The sequence below is a fragment of the Chelonoidis abingdonii genome, chromosome 1 (genome assembly GCF_003597395.2).
Source record: "Chelonoidis abingdonii isolate Lonesome George chromosome 1, CheloAbing_2.0, whole genome shotgun sequence".
NCBI classification, from domain to species: Eukaryota; Metazoa; Chordata; order Testudines; family Testudinidae; genus Chelonoidis; species Chelonoidis abingdonii.
The window spans coordinates 293,993,193-294,009,095 of record NC_133769.1 but is presented as its reverse complement, the minus strand read 5'-3'; the positions used below and the strand labels follow the sequence as shown (position 1 = coordinate 294,009,095).

The 15,903-nt window shown below is 39.9% G+C and overlaps 1 protein-coding gene across 1 annotated transcript in view; it reads left to right on the top strand.

Moving 5' to 3' along the window:
• BORA (BORA aurora kinase A activator) overlaps positions 1–15,903 on the top strand; it is a 45,904-nt gene that overhangs the window by 6,193 nt on the left and 23,808 nt on the right. The window contains exons 3-5 of the mRNA XM_032792302.2: positions 830–936; positions 10,131–10,176; positions 15,225–15,306. Of these exons, the coding sequence (XP_032648193.1) occupies positions 830–936; positions 10,131–10,176; positions 15,225–15,306 (235 nt within the window). The remainder of the gene's footprint in view (positions 1–829; positions 937–10,130; positions 10,177–15,224; positions 15,307–15,903) is intronic.

Genomic DNA, 15,903 nt, shown 5'->3' with positions numbered 1-15,903 from the left:
TGCCTTCTGAATCCCTAATTTCATTTCTATAGCAATTTGAGGTCTCCCATCCGAATACTGGACAAGCTTTATTCTACTTTTTAAATCTCCTTATAAGTAGAGGTGATATGACTATAGGTAGTAGGCTTGAGCATTGGGAGGTAATTTGATCTAATAGACTGAGCATAGGACTAGAAAATAGGCACTCAGTTTTAATCCTGGCTCTGACACTAACTCTGATCTTAGACAATTTTAAAATTTTATATGGAGATATACCTATTTCATAGAACTGGAAGGGACCCCGAAAGGTCATCAAGTCCAGCCCCCTGCCTTCACTAGCAGGACCAAGTACTGATTTTGCCCCAGATCCCCAAGTGGCCCCCTTAAGGATTGAACTCACAACACTGGGTTTAGCAGGCCAGTGCTCAAACCACTATCACATAAATTCTCTTCCTCAATTTTCCCATCAGTAAAAGTGGGATAATATTTATCTTAGAGGTTTTGTGAAGTTTTAATGTTTGTAAAGTGCTTCGAAGATGCAAATTACTATATAAATGTGAAATATGCTATGCTTTGTTTCACGTTAAATACAATTGCAATTAATGACCATTAAACAAAAGTAGATTACAAGAATAACTGGTCTGATTATGTTACTCATTTTTTGTAGTTCAAAATTTAAGTAGCTCACTTAGCTGGCTGAAACAATTACTATTGTTTTAGCTCATGTATATAAGAAGGTTATGGCTCCAATGTGGCTTATTTTTAAAGATTTGTGCTCTATGGTTTTCATTCTGTCTGTTTAAAATAGTAAGCACTGCATACTTCACTATGATGTTTATTCCTTTCTCAGACTCCCGGAAAATTTAGGTGGTCTATTGAACAACTTGCCCTAATAAATCCTGTGGAAATTGACTCTGAAGATATTCGGCGTCAGGCAATGTATTTAAGTCATGCCAGGTAAGTTGCTTTCTATTTTATGCAATGAACTGAACTGATATTTGAATGTCAGAAAGCTATTCTTATATGCATGGCTGTTTTTATTCATGTTCATATAAATAGTCAACATTCTTTATCTAATATAACATAATCTTGTATTAAGCTATTGTCCGTATAAGGTTGCTTTTATCTAGAATTTTATTTTTAAGTTGCTTTTCATGTCTGTGTGCTGTGGTATAATACTTAAATGAGGCTGTTTCTTCATTCTTCCTTGTGTAAAGGTCCACAGATCTGTTACAATGATACTTTAGCCAGCTGGCCCCTTAGGGGCTAAACCAGGCCCGTCAGTCACTAAGAGGAGGGAAAGGGCTTCCTCTCTACCCTCCCCAACTCCCCATTCTACTCCTTGCCTCTTTCTCAAAGTTCCTTCCATTTTTTTCTGCCTTCTGAGCGGCCGGAGGTTCAGCCACACCCTCTGGCAGAGCTTTTGTGAGGCAAAAAGTCAAAATTTTATTTCAGATTTTCATACTAACAGTTTAGCTTAATTTCAATTCCTAGCTCTGGCCCAGGTCTGTGTTTGCCTTTTGAGCAGATTGTCCCCTCGCTTCACTTCCCCTTCTGAGGCTTTTGCAATGTCTGATGCCCCTGAAGGCCTCAGGGAGCCATGAAAAGCCAGGGGCAGAGGATGTATTTGCATTTCTTGTTTCACTCTTAGGCTACGGCTACATCTACACCACATACCATGTAACTATACCCCGCAGTGGAAAGCAGGTTGCATGCCTACTGCTATGTGTTTATACGTGTCAGTGAAAGGTTCTGGCTGAAGGGAGGCAGCAGAGAAAGGCTTCAGCAATTCGCCACTGTAGGAGCCTTTCACTATGGCAAAGAGAGAGAGACTTGCAAAGCCTTTCTCTGCAGAGGGGAAATGCTGCAGCAGCGGGGAAGTGGCGGATCCTTTCCCTACTCTGATCCCCTGCCAGAGCCTTTCCTCTTTGGGAGATTTTTTTTTCCTGTGGGAAGAGAGACTCCAGTAGTGGGGAGGCACCAAGATGCGATACTGTTGAAAATAGCAGAGTAGAAGAGGAGGCATGGCATGGGCAAATAGAGAGTGTGTAGGGTATGCACTCAAATACACACCCACACCCTTCAGATGTGTTTTTATTCTGCTTGTCTAAGCTGTGCCTCAGTAGCTACACTGCTATTTGTACCTGTTCTACGGGGGCTATGCAGGTATGTACTCTATATACTGTCAAAAGAAGCATGCGGTGTAGATAGAGCCTTATTGCAGTCAGAGGCTTATCCTGGCCTCCATTTTATAAGGCTAGTAGATTCCTCAGCATCTAGATTTAACACCAATCTAGATTTAACCTGGTGTTACTCCTAAGGTAAAGGTGGTGATTTTTCCTGGTGATCAGGAATTCGGCCTTTCTAATAACTGGTGGAGATTTTTACCTCAGCATGGTCTCACTATACAAATACTCTACAAGCAGCTAAGTCCAGGCAGGCATTGTCTCGGCACCATCCTGTGGACATGAAAACTCAGGTGGGATCAGGCTTACAAAAATAAATAAAAGTAATATTAACTGCTGTCTGGCACCTGGAGTGCCCCATCCTTTCAGATGTGATGCTAATAATGTATGGAGAGTATTGCAAGTATGGTCCCTCTCAACCTAAAAATCATGCAGCCTAGACGAAGGCTTCTGCTTGAAAAAGAGATGGGATTCAAATCTGTTTCATACTTGGAATCAGATATTCAGAGAAATCAGTTCCCTGCTATCTTAGTGATACGGTGGGGAGCTATTAAAAGCTGAGACTATTTCAGAATCGTCAGAAAAGTCTTCAGAATCTGGCTCCTGCTAGACTCTACAGAAAGGAATACAGGTCATATGGCAAGCTGAATCAGTGCAGAAAGTACAACAGTGCAGGGTCAGTAGCTGCCCTTTGTTGCCTCAGAGCTGCTTTCAGATCTCCCAGCCAGCCCTATCAGGCGTTAGACCTTTGCTTGGTGTCAGACTCTTGCCATTTGCAAAAAGGCTACTTATAGCTTTAATCCAAGGAGGGCACTGGACATGTGGAGCTGTGCAAGAATTACAAGAACAACTTTGTCTTTTCTCAATCTCAGTAACTCATGGAAAGGCCCAAACATGAATGAAATCATTAATCATCTACTTTGGATTTGAAAATTGCAACCTGCTCCCCGTCCTATTTCTAACTTCAAAGAATCAGGGACCAGCAAAGCAAGACTGTGTCTGAAACATCTAAATAAGTTCCTAAAGAAGGCTTGTATTCAAAGCATTCCCATTTTACAACTCCCAGACAATTCTTATGGTTTGCAGATGAATGGCAGCCCTTTGCTGTTCCCAGCTTCAGTTATTACCATTTCGATTTCAGCCATTACCATTATCTAAAAAGGATAATGTTAAGAATAATATTGGCTTTAGGGAAGATGGAAATTCACTAATCTTTTTCTAGACAGTTTTCTGATCAGGGTTCTGTACAGAGAAAGATAAAACAAATACGGAGTGATATGGTTTCTGGAGTATCTTGGGTTTAGGACAAAGACCATGGTGCCAGGAAAGTCGGTTGTAGGCCTGGGCTGAGAGTGAGTACTATCACAGGTACAAGTTCTTGCTTTGAAACAATTTTAACAGAAGATGATGGTCATAATAGAAAGGAAGTCGTGTCACAAACAAATATGCAGTACTTATTGGAACTTGTTGAGAATTCTGATTTCATACACAGGCATGTCTCTGATTCAGAGTTCATATATCTATCCAGTAATTCCAGGTATCCCCTTCACATCTGACCTTGTCTCATCCATTGACAGAGCTAGCTCCAGTTGTATATTTTCCACTTCCCGCACTGGAAATGCAAAGAATCTTCTCCTCCTTCTCCCCCCCCCCCCCCCGTTTAGGGAACTTCCTGATTCAGTTCAGGGAATGGGTATCAGAAAGGGAGGACATCATCCTGGAACACAATAATTGATTAAGGTCTGCTCCTACCATGGATAACAGGCCTCTTCTGCTTGCAATAGTTTATGTGTCTGACAGGGTTTTCACATTGGGAAAACACATTTAGGCCAACTCCATAGTCGGATTATGAGAATAGCTACTGTACATAGAAATATCTCACAACTGTAAGTCAATTTGATGGGCTGGTCCAGGTCAGCCTCTTTGCATCTGAAAACAGTAAAAGTGCCCTGTGGTGCTTCTGAGTGTAAGGAACTGAGATGTAAAGCGGTGAAAGACATCTCAAAGCTGAGCAAGGTTCCTCCTATACATCTTTCCACCTTTTCCAGAGCTTCCTGAGACGATACAAAATCAGAGTGAAGGAGCAGTAGTGTTATTGCTTATGCCTTTCTGGGTGAAGAGGCTATGGCTCTGAGGCTTGATTACTTAGCAGAGACATCAGAATATCCAGTATCTCACTGGAGCTACTGCAAAACCAGTTCTCCATCTGGGACCAGACAGGTTTAAAATGAATACATGAATAAAGTGATTATTGCTTTTCTGGACCCCAAAAGAGAAAAAAGGAGGGGAAAAAATGATTGGGTACGTTTCCGACTTAAGCAAAATTTGAGTTGTGCAAGGCGTTCTGGAACGGAACGCTTGCGTAAGTCGGGGAACATCTGTACATCACATCTAGATCAACTACATCAGGGGTTGGCAACCTCTGGCATGCGGCTTGCCAGGGTAAGCACCCTGGCAGGCCGATTCAGTTTGTTTACCTGCCGCATCCGCAGGTTTGGCCGATTGTGGCTCCCACTGACTGCAATTCCCTGCTCCAGGCCAATGGGGGTGGCGGGAAGCTGCGGCCAGCACATCCCTCGGCCCGCGTGCCAGAGTTTTGCCAACCCCTGAACTACATCATGGTGCAAGGCTGATGTCGTTCTGGGATTAACAGAGCTAAAACAAGGAGCTTCCCCGGTGCTGATAGTGGAAGTGATCACGACCTTGTGATGCTAAATTTTTGGCTGAGGCGAAGAAAAATCATCAGGCCAAAGTTCACCGGAACCAAGTTTGACTTAGAAAGACTTAGAGACCGAAATATTTCAGTCATTCCAAGCAATGATCAGCAGAAAATTTGCCCTGCTCTTTGCTCTAGAGAGAGACAAAAAGAAACAATGATCAACAATTTCAACGCTGTAATGAATGAGGCAGCAATGGTCATCTTTGGGAAACATCGTAAGAAGACAAAACCATGGGTCAAAAATGAAATACTACAAATGTGTGACATTAGAAGAAAACTTGAGAGACAAGAACAGCACTGAGGGAGCTGATAAATACAGTGTGATTGGCAGAAAGATCAAGAAAGGAACGAAGGTGGCCAAGGAGATATGGATTGAAAAACAATGCTCTGAAATTGAAGTGTATCAATATTAAAAATAGCAAACGCGCCTTCCAGGTTGTAAAAGATCTGAGGAAGGAAAGATGGACCAGAGCTAACAGAATTCAAGGCGAAGAAAGGGACATCATCAATAGGTGGACAAATTACTGCTCTGATCTATACAACCACCAGACAAATGGAGATCCTAGTGTCTTAGACAGCCCAGATTCAACAGAGGAAGATGACTTTCCAATACTATGTGAAGAAGTGGAAACAGCTGTGAAATTACTCAAGAACAGAAAGGCTATGGGTATTGACAACATCCCAGCCGAACTGATGAAATTCAGAGGAGAAATAGTAATAGATGTACTCACCAAGATCTGCAACAAGATCTGGCAGACCAGACATCGGCCTTCCACAATCACTAATTACTCTGTCAAAGAGAAGCAACCTGCAATTGTGTAAAAATGCCTGCCCATAAGCTTAATTAGCCATCCCAGCAAAGTGATGTTGAAAGTCATATTGAACAGATTGAAGCCACAAGTAGACAATATCATCGCTGAAGAACAGGCTGGCTTTTGTGCTGGAAGAAGTACCACAGAACAGATTTTCAACTTTCGTGCACTATGTGAGAGGCGCTTGCAACACCAGCAGGAGATCTACCACATCTTTGTTGACTTCAAGAAGGCACGAAGCTCTCTCGGCAACCATGAAGAAGTACAATGTTGGTCGTAAGCTTATTCTTACCATTAAACAACTGTGTCCCAAGGCCAGCAGTGCAGTTCTTGTCAGTGGACAAGAGCTGGAGACAGTGAAATAGTTCAAATATTTGTGGGCAGTTATCACTGATGAAGGATCCAAGGGCACAACTATGCAAACAGCAGAAGCAGGGACAAAGCTAAAGCCAATTTGGAGGAATAAGAACATCTCCCTGGAATCCAAACTGAAACTGCTGAACGCTTTGGCACCCTTAAGGGGGCCATTTTAGGGATATGGGGCAAAAATCTGTTGGATGATTTAATTGGGAATTGGTCCTGCTTTGAGCAGGGGGTTGGACTAGATGATCTCCTGAGGTTCCTTCCAACCCTGATAGTCTATGATCTCATTTTTCTGTATGTGTGCGTGACATGGACCCTTTGGGCCGAACTTGAATGGAAAATGCAGGTAGCAGAGATGACATGCTTCCGTAAAATCCTGGGCATCTCCTACTTCTACCACATCACTAATGAAGAGTTCCGCAACATCATCATCCAATGCATTGGGTCATATGAAGACCTCCCGACAACTGTGAAGAAGCGCAAGCTGAAGTGGTATGGCCACGTAACAAGATCATCTGGCCTATCCAAGATCATCCTCCAAGGGATAGTATAGGCAAAGAGAAGAAGAGGTAGAAGAAGAAAAGATGAATTGACAACATAAAAGAGTGGACAGGAATGGACTTCGCAGAGACTTAAGCACTGACACACATCGTAAGGGGTCATTAGGGCTCATCAATGATGGTGCTCCAACAACCACTGTGGTTATGGGAGTGGTGGTGATGATGAGTCCTCACGACTGTCACTATCAGTTTTTGTTCCCTTGAGTAAATTCAATAAATATTCCATCTTAACTGTCAAAGTCCAGTTCTTAGGAGCACTGACAGAGTAGCATATTGTACTCATGGGGGAATTCTGTGCCAAAAAATTAAATTCTGTACACAGTATTTTAAAATTCTGCATATTTTATTTATCAAAATAAAAATATAATCACGCCAGTTTCAATTATTTTGGTAATGTATTTAAATATACCTGTCAGCAAGCATGTCTATTACAATACATACAACAAAAAATTCAGGAAATTTTTTTTACAAATAGATTCCTTTCCAGGCATATTAATACAGAACTTTGAGTAATAATTCTTTTAAACTACACTATAGAAATGTATTTCCTGCACCCCTCAGAAGTAGTGCAAAAGCTTAGGGGAGTCAAGGGTAATGGAGGAGCTAAGGTACAGGGAAGTAATTGCTGGGAAGGAGCCTGGGAAATCGAACCTGGAGGGTTGTTGGGTGTGGGTGGGAGAAGTATGGAACAGTTTTGGGTTTTTTGGGTGAGGAGAGTGTTAAGGAATTGGGAAACCTCTCCCATGCAGACTCTGGATGACCCCTAATCTCTCCATTCAGTCAGGCACATCTGCCCTTGTCCCCATGTGGCCCTGCATCTCCGTCACCATGTGGCCCTACACTTCCACTCAGCCACCCCCTCTCCCTGTCCCATGTGGCCGTTCACCCCTTTCTCGTTCCTGGCTCAGTGCTTTCATCACACTAGCTCCTGTGCCTCTGTCCCCCCCACTCACCCTTCTGAACCCCTGACCTTTTGTGCTCTGCTCTGTCCGCTCTTCCCCCACCTCCCAGCCTGTGCCTTCTCATCTGGCCTCAGTAGGCTTGTTGCTGTGAGAAACACATCCTCAGGCCTTCCCTAGCCACAGCTGCCCACTCTTCTGGTGCTACAGCAGCCCCTGGTGGGTGAAAGATGTAACTGCAATGTGTTTCCAGAAGAATGTATTTTCCCCCAGGAATAATAGTGGTCGTCCTATATTAGCCAGTACAACTTCCTTTCTTTTGGCAATTCTTCATGCCTTTGAGCCCAAGGGAAGGTGAAGAAGATCATGTAAATTTAGCTTATTTTACATCCCCGTATAAAAAGATTGATCCTGCCTCTTACCCTGGAGGCTCATTGCTATGAAAATCCTTCTGTACCAGATCTTTGAATCTTAGCATGACGAATAATAGGGAACCTTATCCATGCTTCTTGAAATTTCCTTTCTTTGAGTAATAAGACCACAGATCTGGACCAATCTGGAGACAAATGGAGCATCCAGAAGAAAGAGATGAAATTTGACGTTCAAGGATTTGTTTCTTGTTAGGTTGAATATGCTGTATCAAGAGAAATTGTGCTTTTTCCTCACAGCATAGTTAACATAATCCTCTGCTGCCAGTGACTGACTAGTGTGGTTTTGCCTCCAAGCTGCTAGAAGGTTCAAGTACCATTGTAACAAATATGTAGACCTTATTACTCAAAGAAAGGAAACTTTCAAGTGAGCATGGACACATTTGCCTATTCCATGCATAAATGGCAACTTATTACAAGTTTCTGAGATCAGTATTAGCGACTTAAATTATTTCCAAATTCCACTGCAGTATTCGATCAGCTGAGGAGTTCAAGCTGAAAGACCCAGAACACACTTGTTTATCTCTTGTAATTCTTACTGTACATTTGGTACAAAATATTCTTTTGCTTGGGGTGCTCTAGGCCAATCTCCTAGCTTTTATCCTCTTTGTTTTCCTCTAGTAGAAGCAGGATGTTTTCGATTAGATGATATGGTATGAAGTATCTGCTGTTCAAAAAGCAACATAGCAACTTGAATATTGTGCCGCGGTTACATTTTGACCCTGGCTTAAAGATGCATACAGGATTGATATTTTCGTTACCAACTACATTTTTTGTTTTTACTTTTGCACTTTCCAAACTTCACTGCCCAAAGAAAAAGCACATACTCTTGCACTATATGTTATCAATCTCACTCTCCTCTTAACTGGATGCTGCCTTTTCAGTTCCCATGTTTCAGTTTTGCAGTCTGACCTGCAGGGATGCTTGTTTTTGTGATCGTTTGTACTTACGAATAAATGACAAGTGAAGGTGCCTGGCATATTCTTTTGTTATGTTATCTTAATGCTGGACTTGTACACTATAGCAACCTTAGTGGTATCATAAGCTCTTAGTTGTAGATGGTACGTACCTTTTATATGTTGATATATTGCAAGTCTAGTCAGAGCCATGACTGACCTCTTTTGGGGGGGGGAAAGAAGTGTCATCAGGACATCTATGAATAGTTCTATCAGTTATCCAAATGCTGTACCCAGTCCTTTCTAAATATATAATTTATATGGTCTGAAGAGGTTATTCACATGAACGTCCATGTAAATATTTTCATGCCTCTGCTGTTCTTCAAAAGTTTTATTTAGTATGAATTTCTTTGGTTGTCATTTATAAGCCTCCTAATGACTGGTATAATGAAGCTTTATCAGTTATGGTGACACAAAAAGGAAACTGTATCACTTGTGAAAAGCTGTACAGATCCTTTGAATATGGTGAGAAATGTTTGAACAAGGGGAAATACCATTTAATACAAGCCTACTTTTAGAGTTGCCTATTTTGTGGTAGAGATTGTATAAAATCTTAACTCAGATATTTGATGTGATTATTGTGTTGGGCTGGGATAGTATGTGTTTACAAGCCACATGAAGAGGGAACCTTTCGTTGGGGAAAAAGTAGATAATGTCAAATAAATCTATACAAGTTCCTTTATTTGTTTTCCATTGTGGTTTTACTTTTTTTCTGTTTAAAAAGCTTTCTTCCTTAGCGTCCAATTCCTTGTTCTGCTAGATCCTAGAGTGAGTTTCTCTAAGTCTATTTTATAGTAATTTTAAAAGTTGCTTATAGAAGCATTCAAAATCAGACTTTTTGCAGAGATTTAGGTGAAAAGAGAAGCTGTATAAGAGCAAAACAAATTTCATTCAAATAGAAATATCTTTCATAATAGTAAAAGGGATTATACAGAAGATTACAAAGTAAATCACTTACTGTGTAAAATGTTATTACAAAATTGCCCGAGGTGGGAACTCCTTTAAAGTAGCTAATTGTCTGAGTACAGTAAATACTTATCAATTTTGAATACAAAGGAATTGCACACAGTATATTAAGAATATTATACATAGAGTAAATAGTGATTTATTTTAAAAGGCAGATAATCTTAATCTTTTATAAAAATGGTACTTTTCATTTACTTGAACCATCAAATGCAGTAATGGCATTGGTAATTTATTGTGGGTTTTTTTTATTTGCATTGTTTAGAATAGATAAAGAGATGGAAGACAAAAGACAGAAAGCCATTGAAGAGGTAATTAAAATTGTTATTGATATTACACCAGATATTAATATTGTGTGTATATGGGTAAAATGAACAAAGTAAATTTTCAGCGTTATCTAGCAACTTTGCGAAGCAACTTTACGAAGTATAAGGTAGCTCTTCACCAAGAGCATGTGGTATTTTAATGGTTAGTAGAAGACAATGCAGTTTACTGCTTATCTCTTGTAGTTTTAGAATGGGAATCCTTATTTGTGGTTTTTATTTGATTTCCTCCACCCTATAGCTTTAGGCCAAAGAAGCAGACTTTGGGACTTTATGTGCTCTTTTGTTATCTAGACGTGAAATGTGGCATAAGTCTTTTAAAGCACTTCACAAAAATATCACCTGTGATATAAACTCTCCAAAGATGTCCTGAACAAATTACTGTTTTCAAAATACCCAGGAGTTGAATCTCCATGTTTCTAAGTCCTGCTTGCAGTTATCATGGTGCCTGGCAATCTTTGCTTTTTTCACTAAGGGAAAAATCTTATTATAGAGTTGGCTGCCCCTGTTACTTCTGACCTGAATTGCTTTTTTTAAAAGAGAATTTAAACAGCCATCTATCTGTTCAGTAACTGTCACTGGCAGATGGGCAACTCTGTGCCACAAATGCCGTGGGTCCAAAAATGTAGTTAAGGAGTTTCTATCAGAATCTCACCTTAGAGCAGGGGTCAGCAACCTTTCAGAAGTGGTGTGCCATGAGTCTTCATTTATTCACTCTGATTTAAAGTTTCGCATGCCAGTGTCAAAGTTAGACTCAGGACTCACAGTTTGTCAGACCACTCTGTTTTATTAGCACAGCGCTCTGCTAATACACCCAGATAATGTGAGCACCATACAAGACACAAACTATCTTATTTATGCAGATAAAAGGGGGGGAGCACTTAGCAAGATAACAAAGGAAGCAGAATCTGATAAGTTTACCTGGGCTAGCCATGCATATCTTATTTCCTTACTAACTATTACCGATCTTCTGTTAATGTTTCGCCATTAGCACCCTTGTTTATGCCTAATGTTTCTTTTCCTGGCACCTGTATTTCAACATTTCTTATTTCTGCTTAAAGGTACATACAACATTTCTTTAATCCATTCTTATTTTTACAATATAATTCATTCTACTTTCACAGTCTATAATATATAACTAAACTATTGTTGTATGTAAAGTAAATAAGGTTTTTAAAATGTTTAAGAAGCTTCATTTAAAATTAAAATGCAGAGCTCCCTGGACCAGTGGCCAGGACCCAGGCAGTGTGAATACCACTGAAAATCAGCTTGTGTGCTGCCTTTGGCACATATGCCATTAGGTTGCCTATCCCTGCTCTACTGTCTACTTTCATCAACAATTTGAGTTCCTTCAGGCACATGTGGCCTTCTGTAATTTCAGAACAATGGGTACCGTTACACTGGGATATCAAATTTCACACTGTGCGTACCTCTGGCCTTCTTCAGGGACACATCTTACAAGGGACTGTTATAGCAGGAAGCTCTCCCACTTCTATGTCTTGGATCAGTAGAAAGAGTTCCATTTCAGTACCAAGAAAAGGTACTTTATTTCAAATACTTCTTCATTCCAGAAAAGAAGAGAGGATGGCATCCCATCTTAAATTTATGAAAATTAAACATCTTAATTCGCAAAATAAAGTTCAGGATGAATATGCTAGCGTCCATAATTTCCTCTCTAAATCCTGGGGACTTGCTTTTTATTCCTTGACTCACAGGACATGAATGTCCATATTTCAATAATTGTGTTTCCACCCTTTGGATGCTCTGCGATGCTGAGAGTTTTTACTAAAGTGTTGGCAGTGGTTCCAGTACACTTAAGAAATATAATAGTCAACCCATAGCTAGACAAGTGGTTAGTTTGAAAAAAAGCTTTTCAAATGAGAGATGCGATTCATTGCGTTCTTGAGCTGTTAACCACTCTTGGCCCAAAATTCAGCATGGACAAATGCAAGTTAATACCAATTCCAAGAGTGGAGCTCATATGACCAATTCTAGATTCCATAAGTCTAGGCCACAGTGTCTACCTCAAGATAGGTTTGAGAACATGTCCACCTTAATATCGCTGGATAAAATTGAATCCAAACACCACAATAAGGGCATGTTCTGTGCTGCTTGGACATATTGTACAAAGGCTTGTGTGCCTTTGTAATAGTCGAGAAGAACAATCAGTCCAAATTATTATTAGTAATACAACAACCATGTTTACATAACCAGAGTGGGTAGGGGAGATCTTCCGCATTATGCCAAGAGGCAATCGGGTTATAGAATTGGTGAATCAGACATTGAATCTTCCTCTTGGCAGGCAACTCTCCCATCAGTGTGGGAGATCAATGACTTAGTCCTTTGCAACATCATCTTCGGATAGGGTTATCCTCTGGTAGACATATTTCCAACAGATAGAAGCAACAAGTATTCCCTCTTGAACTGAAGTCCTGACATCACCTTAGGCTCACTTTCAAATATCTTCTGATTTTTTTTGTAGTTATGAACTATCATTTATGCATACCCACCAGCTCTGTTGATCCCAACAGTCTGACGCCAGATCCAGCAGGACTCAGCCAAAATTATCTTAATTGCATCAGTGTGGCTGAGAATCTTTCAGTCTACCAACCAAAGACATTATCTCTAATTCCATACCTGCTGATACAACATGAAGAAACTGGGCCCAGAGTACCTCCATTTCTGTCTGCTGGTCTGTCTGCTGGAGGGAGGTTAGACTTAAAGTCCTGTTGTACATCTGCTTTAAAACAAACAAACACTCACACACACCAAAAAAACCCCAACAACATATTAAATAGTGGAAGAGATTCTGCTGGTCCAACCTACTCATCAAAAGTAAAGATTTTTCCTCTTGGTAGCAGCAGAGATCTTGAATTCCACAGGATGCTGATTCATGATACTTTATAATATATACTTGACTTGAAACATCTTTCAATAAGCTTTTTCAGTGTTCACCGCTGTGCATCCCTCTCCTGTAGAGGGGGAGACAATTTTTTCTCACACGAGTATTATAAGGTTTGTGATGTATCAGAGGGGTAGTCGTGTTAGTCTGGATCTGTAAAAGCAGCAGAGAATCCTGTGGCACCTTATTGACTAACAGACGTTTTGAAGCGTGAGCTTTCGTGGGTGAATACCCACTTCGTCAGACGCAGGCCAGGAAGAGGTTTGTGATGGTTCTTATCAAGGTATTTTCCAACAAAGAATCCTTCTATAAGGGACCTTAATTAGGTCTTATCTATCCTAATGCGCCCACCTTTTAATCCAAGGCAAAGTTTATTACATTTGTCCATGGAAATGGCAATTTTAAAATGTGATTACATCTTTGAGAAGAGTTGGTAAAATCCACACCTTGATGGTGGACTCACCTTATACAGTTTTCTATCCGGATTAAATATCTCTCAGGATGCATCCCAAGTTTCTTCCTAAAATTACTATGAATTTTCATCTGAGCCAAGAGATTCATTTGCCCATATTTTTCCAAAGCTATTCTCTTCTAAGAGAGAGTCTTTGCAGCAAAACAGGTCTTTCATCATTTCTGCTACTGCCATAAATTGTTTTGGAGTAGGTCTCTGAAAGGTTTAATCTTTTGCTAATAGAATGCTAGTGCCCTCTGACATCCACATATGAAACACAGCCTATCTAGATAGATATCCAACTTTTATGGCGTGGCTAAAGTAGATCCTCCTACTTCTTTCATTCAACCTCCCACAGCTTCTTTGAAAAATGTTTGTTTTAGACATATGTAAAGCAACTACCTGGGTATCTGTTCACACATTTGTGAAGCACTATTCTGTCACTGAAGCCTTGAGATCCAATAACTACAGTTGGGAAAGCTACATTCCAATCTTTGTTTCTGGATTCTGAGCTCCCACCCTCATTGCTTGTGAGTCAATATAAGTTGAATATGCACTTACCTGTGCTGTAACTGGAATTCTTTGAGATGTCAGCCATATGTTTCAGAACCTACCTTTCTTCCCTTCTGGTTTGGAGTCTTATATCCATCAAGTTCCATGGTGGTAAAGGAACAAAGTGGCAGTTGTCCCACTTTGCTCTTTATGTCCATGGCTTGGGAAATAAGGACACTTGTGACCATATACCTTAATGGACACTGCTGGCCAAAAGACTCCAATCTTGATGCATGTGCACTGTCAATGGGCAGCACATCTCAAAGAAGTCCAGTTACTCCAGTTTTCCTTTTGGCTGTGTTTGGGTCTTGCATGTATTGGTTGGGGTGTGGGGATTTCTCCCTTGTTTATCCAGGTTTTTATAATGACCTCCATCGCCTTTATGTCTGAGCATTTCCAAAATCCAAACCTAACAGTGATGATTTAAGTGTCAAGTACTGTTAACCTTTTAGCAGAAACCTACCATAAATGTGCTTATCTCTATGATCCTAAATGTCTTTTAAGGTGCCAAAAGCCCCAACAGTCACCACTTATTCATCTTTAATAACAACTTCAACTTTCTCTTGATTGCTTCTACAAAGCATTTAAATTGGCAGTACAAAACTATGGTGTACTGAAAATGTGATTTTCATTCTGCTGCACTATATTGCCTCAGAACTTAGCTCCAGGTGCTGCAGAGTATATGGGACCTCATAAAAATCTATTCACTCTTCCTCAGTCTCTGCTGGATTAATGAGACATGTTTTAAACACCAGCACTGAGTGTGTCAATACAGATGTGCAAAGAAAGCTTTGTCAAAGCTAACATGGAATACATACCAGTATACTTGTGGAATTAAAAAAATGATGGAGCTCTTCAAATTGTTACAGAAAGGTTAACATTTTGAATTTAAATTATGGTGTTTTGGGCTGTATATCAGAGAGAGAATTTGAAAATAAATGGCTGAAGAAATCTGATAGAAAGCTATCAGCTGTTCCAAAGTGAATTTTGATTAATCTTGGCTATGTTGAACATGCCTATAGGAATCAAAACTCAAGATTTACAACTGGTTTCTTGCAAATACGTATCTATAAAATTAAGTAGATACTCCCAAACATTAAGACTATCTAATTGTTACATTTTTTCCTCTAGTTTTTCACCAAAAGTCTTATCGTTCCTTCTCCTTGGACTGATCATGAAGGGAAGCAAGTTTCCCAGTTTCATTCCACTAAATGTAAGTTGTGTATGTCTCTAAAAGTGTCTTTTCGTAGCTTAAATTTAGAAATCAGCTGTTTTGCATGATTAATATGTATATGCTTAACTTTATAAAAAGTTATAGACAGCGTGATTAGATCGGAATACTTACTTAAGTGGGGCCAGGATTCTGCCTAATAAGTTAGGCTTCATGGTTTTTCAGTTCCTGTGAACTTGATCCTATCTCTGATCTCTTGGTAATACTATGTATTACAATTATATTCTCATTACCTAAATTCCACTGTAATAATTGGAATTACCTTTTTGCTGCTTTCTCCCTTTCACAAAACAAGCATAATTATATTGACTAGAAAAATTGAACGGACTTATATTTATTGAACCCACCAAATTTTCTAGAATTGAGTCTTTTAAAAAAATGATCGGTGTTCAGTTTTGATTTTTTTAATATAACATAATCCAAAATAAATTTCAAAACAGTCAATTTGAAAAGAAAAATTGAAGCTTTTCATTCCTAAAATGTCATGAATGACCTTTTGACATGATGATAACTTCCTCACCTGTGTTCCCTTCATCTCGCCCTCCTCTTCCCTCCCCCCCCAAAAAAAAATTTCCCCAC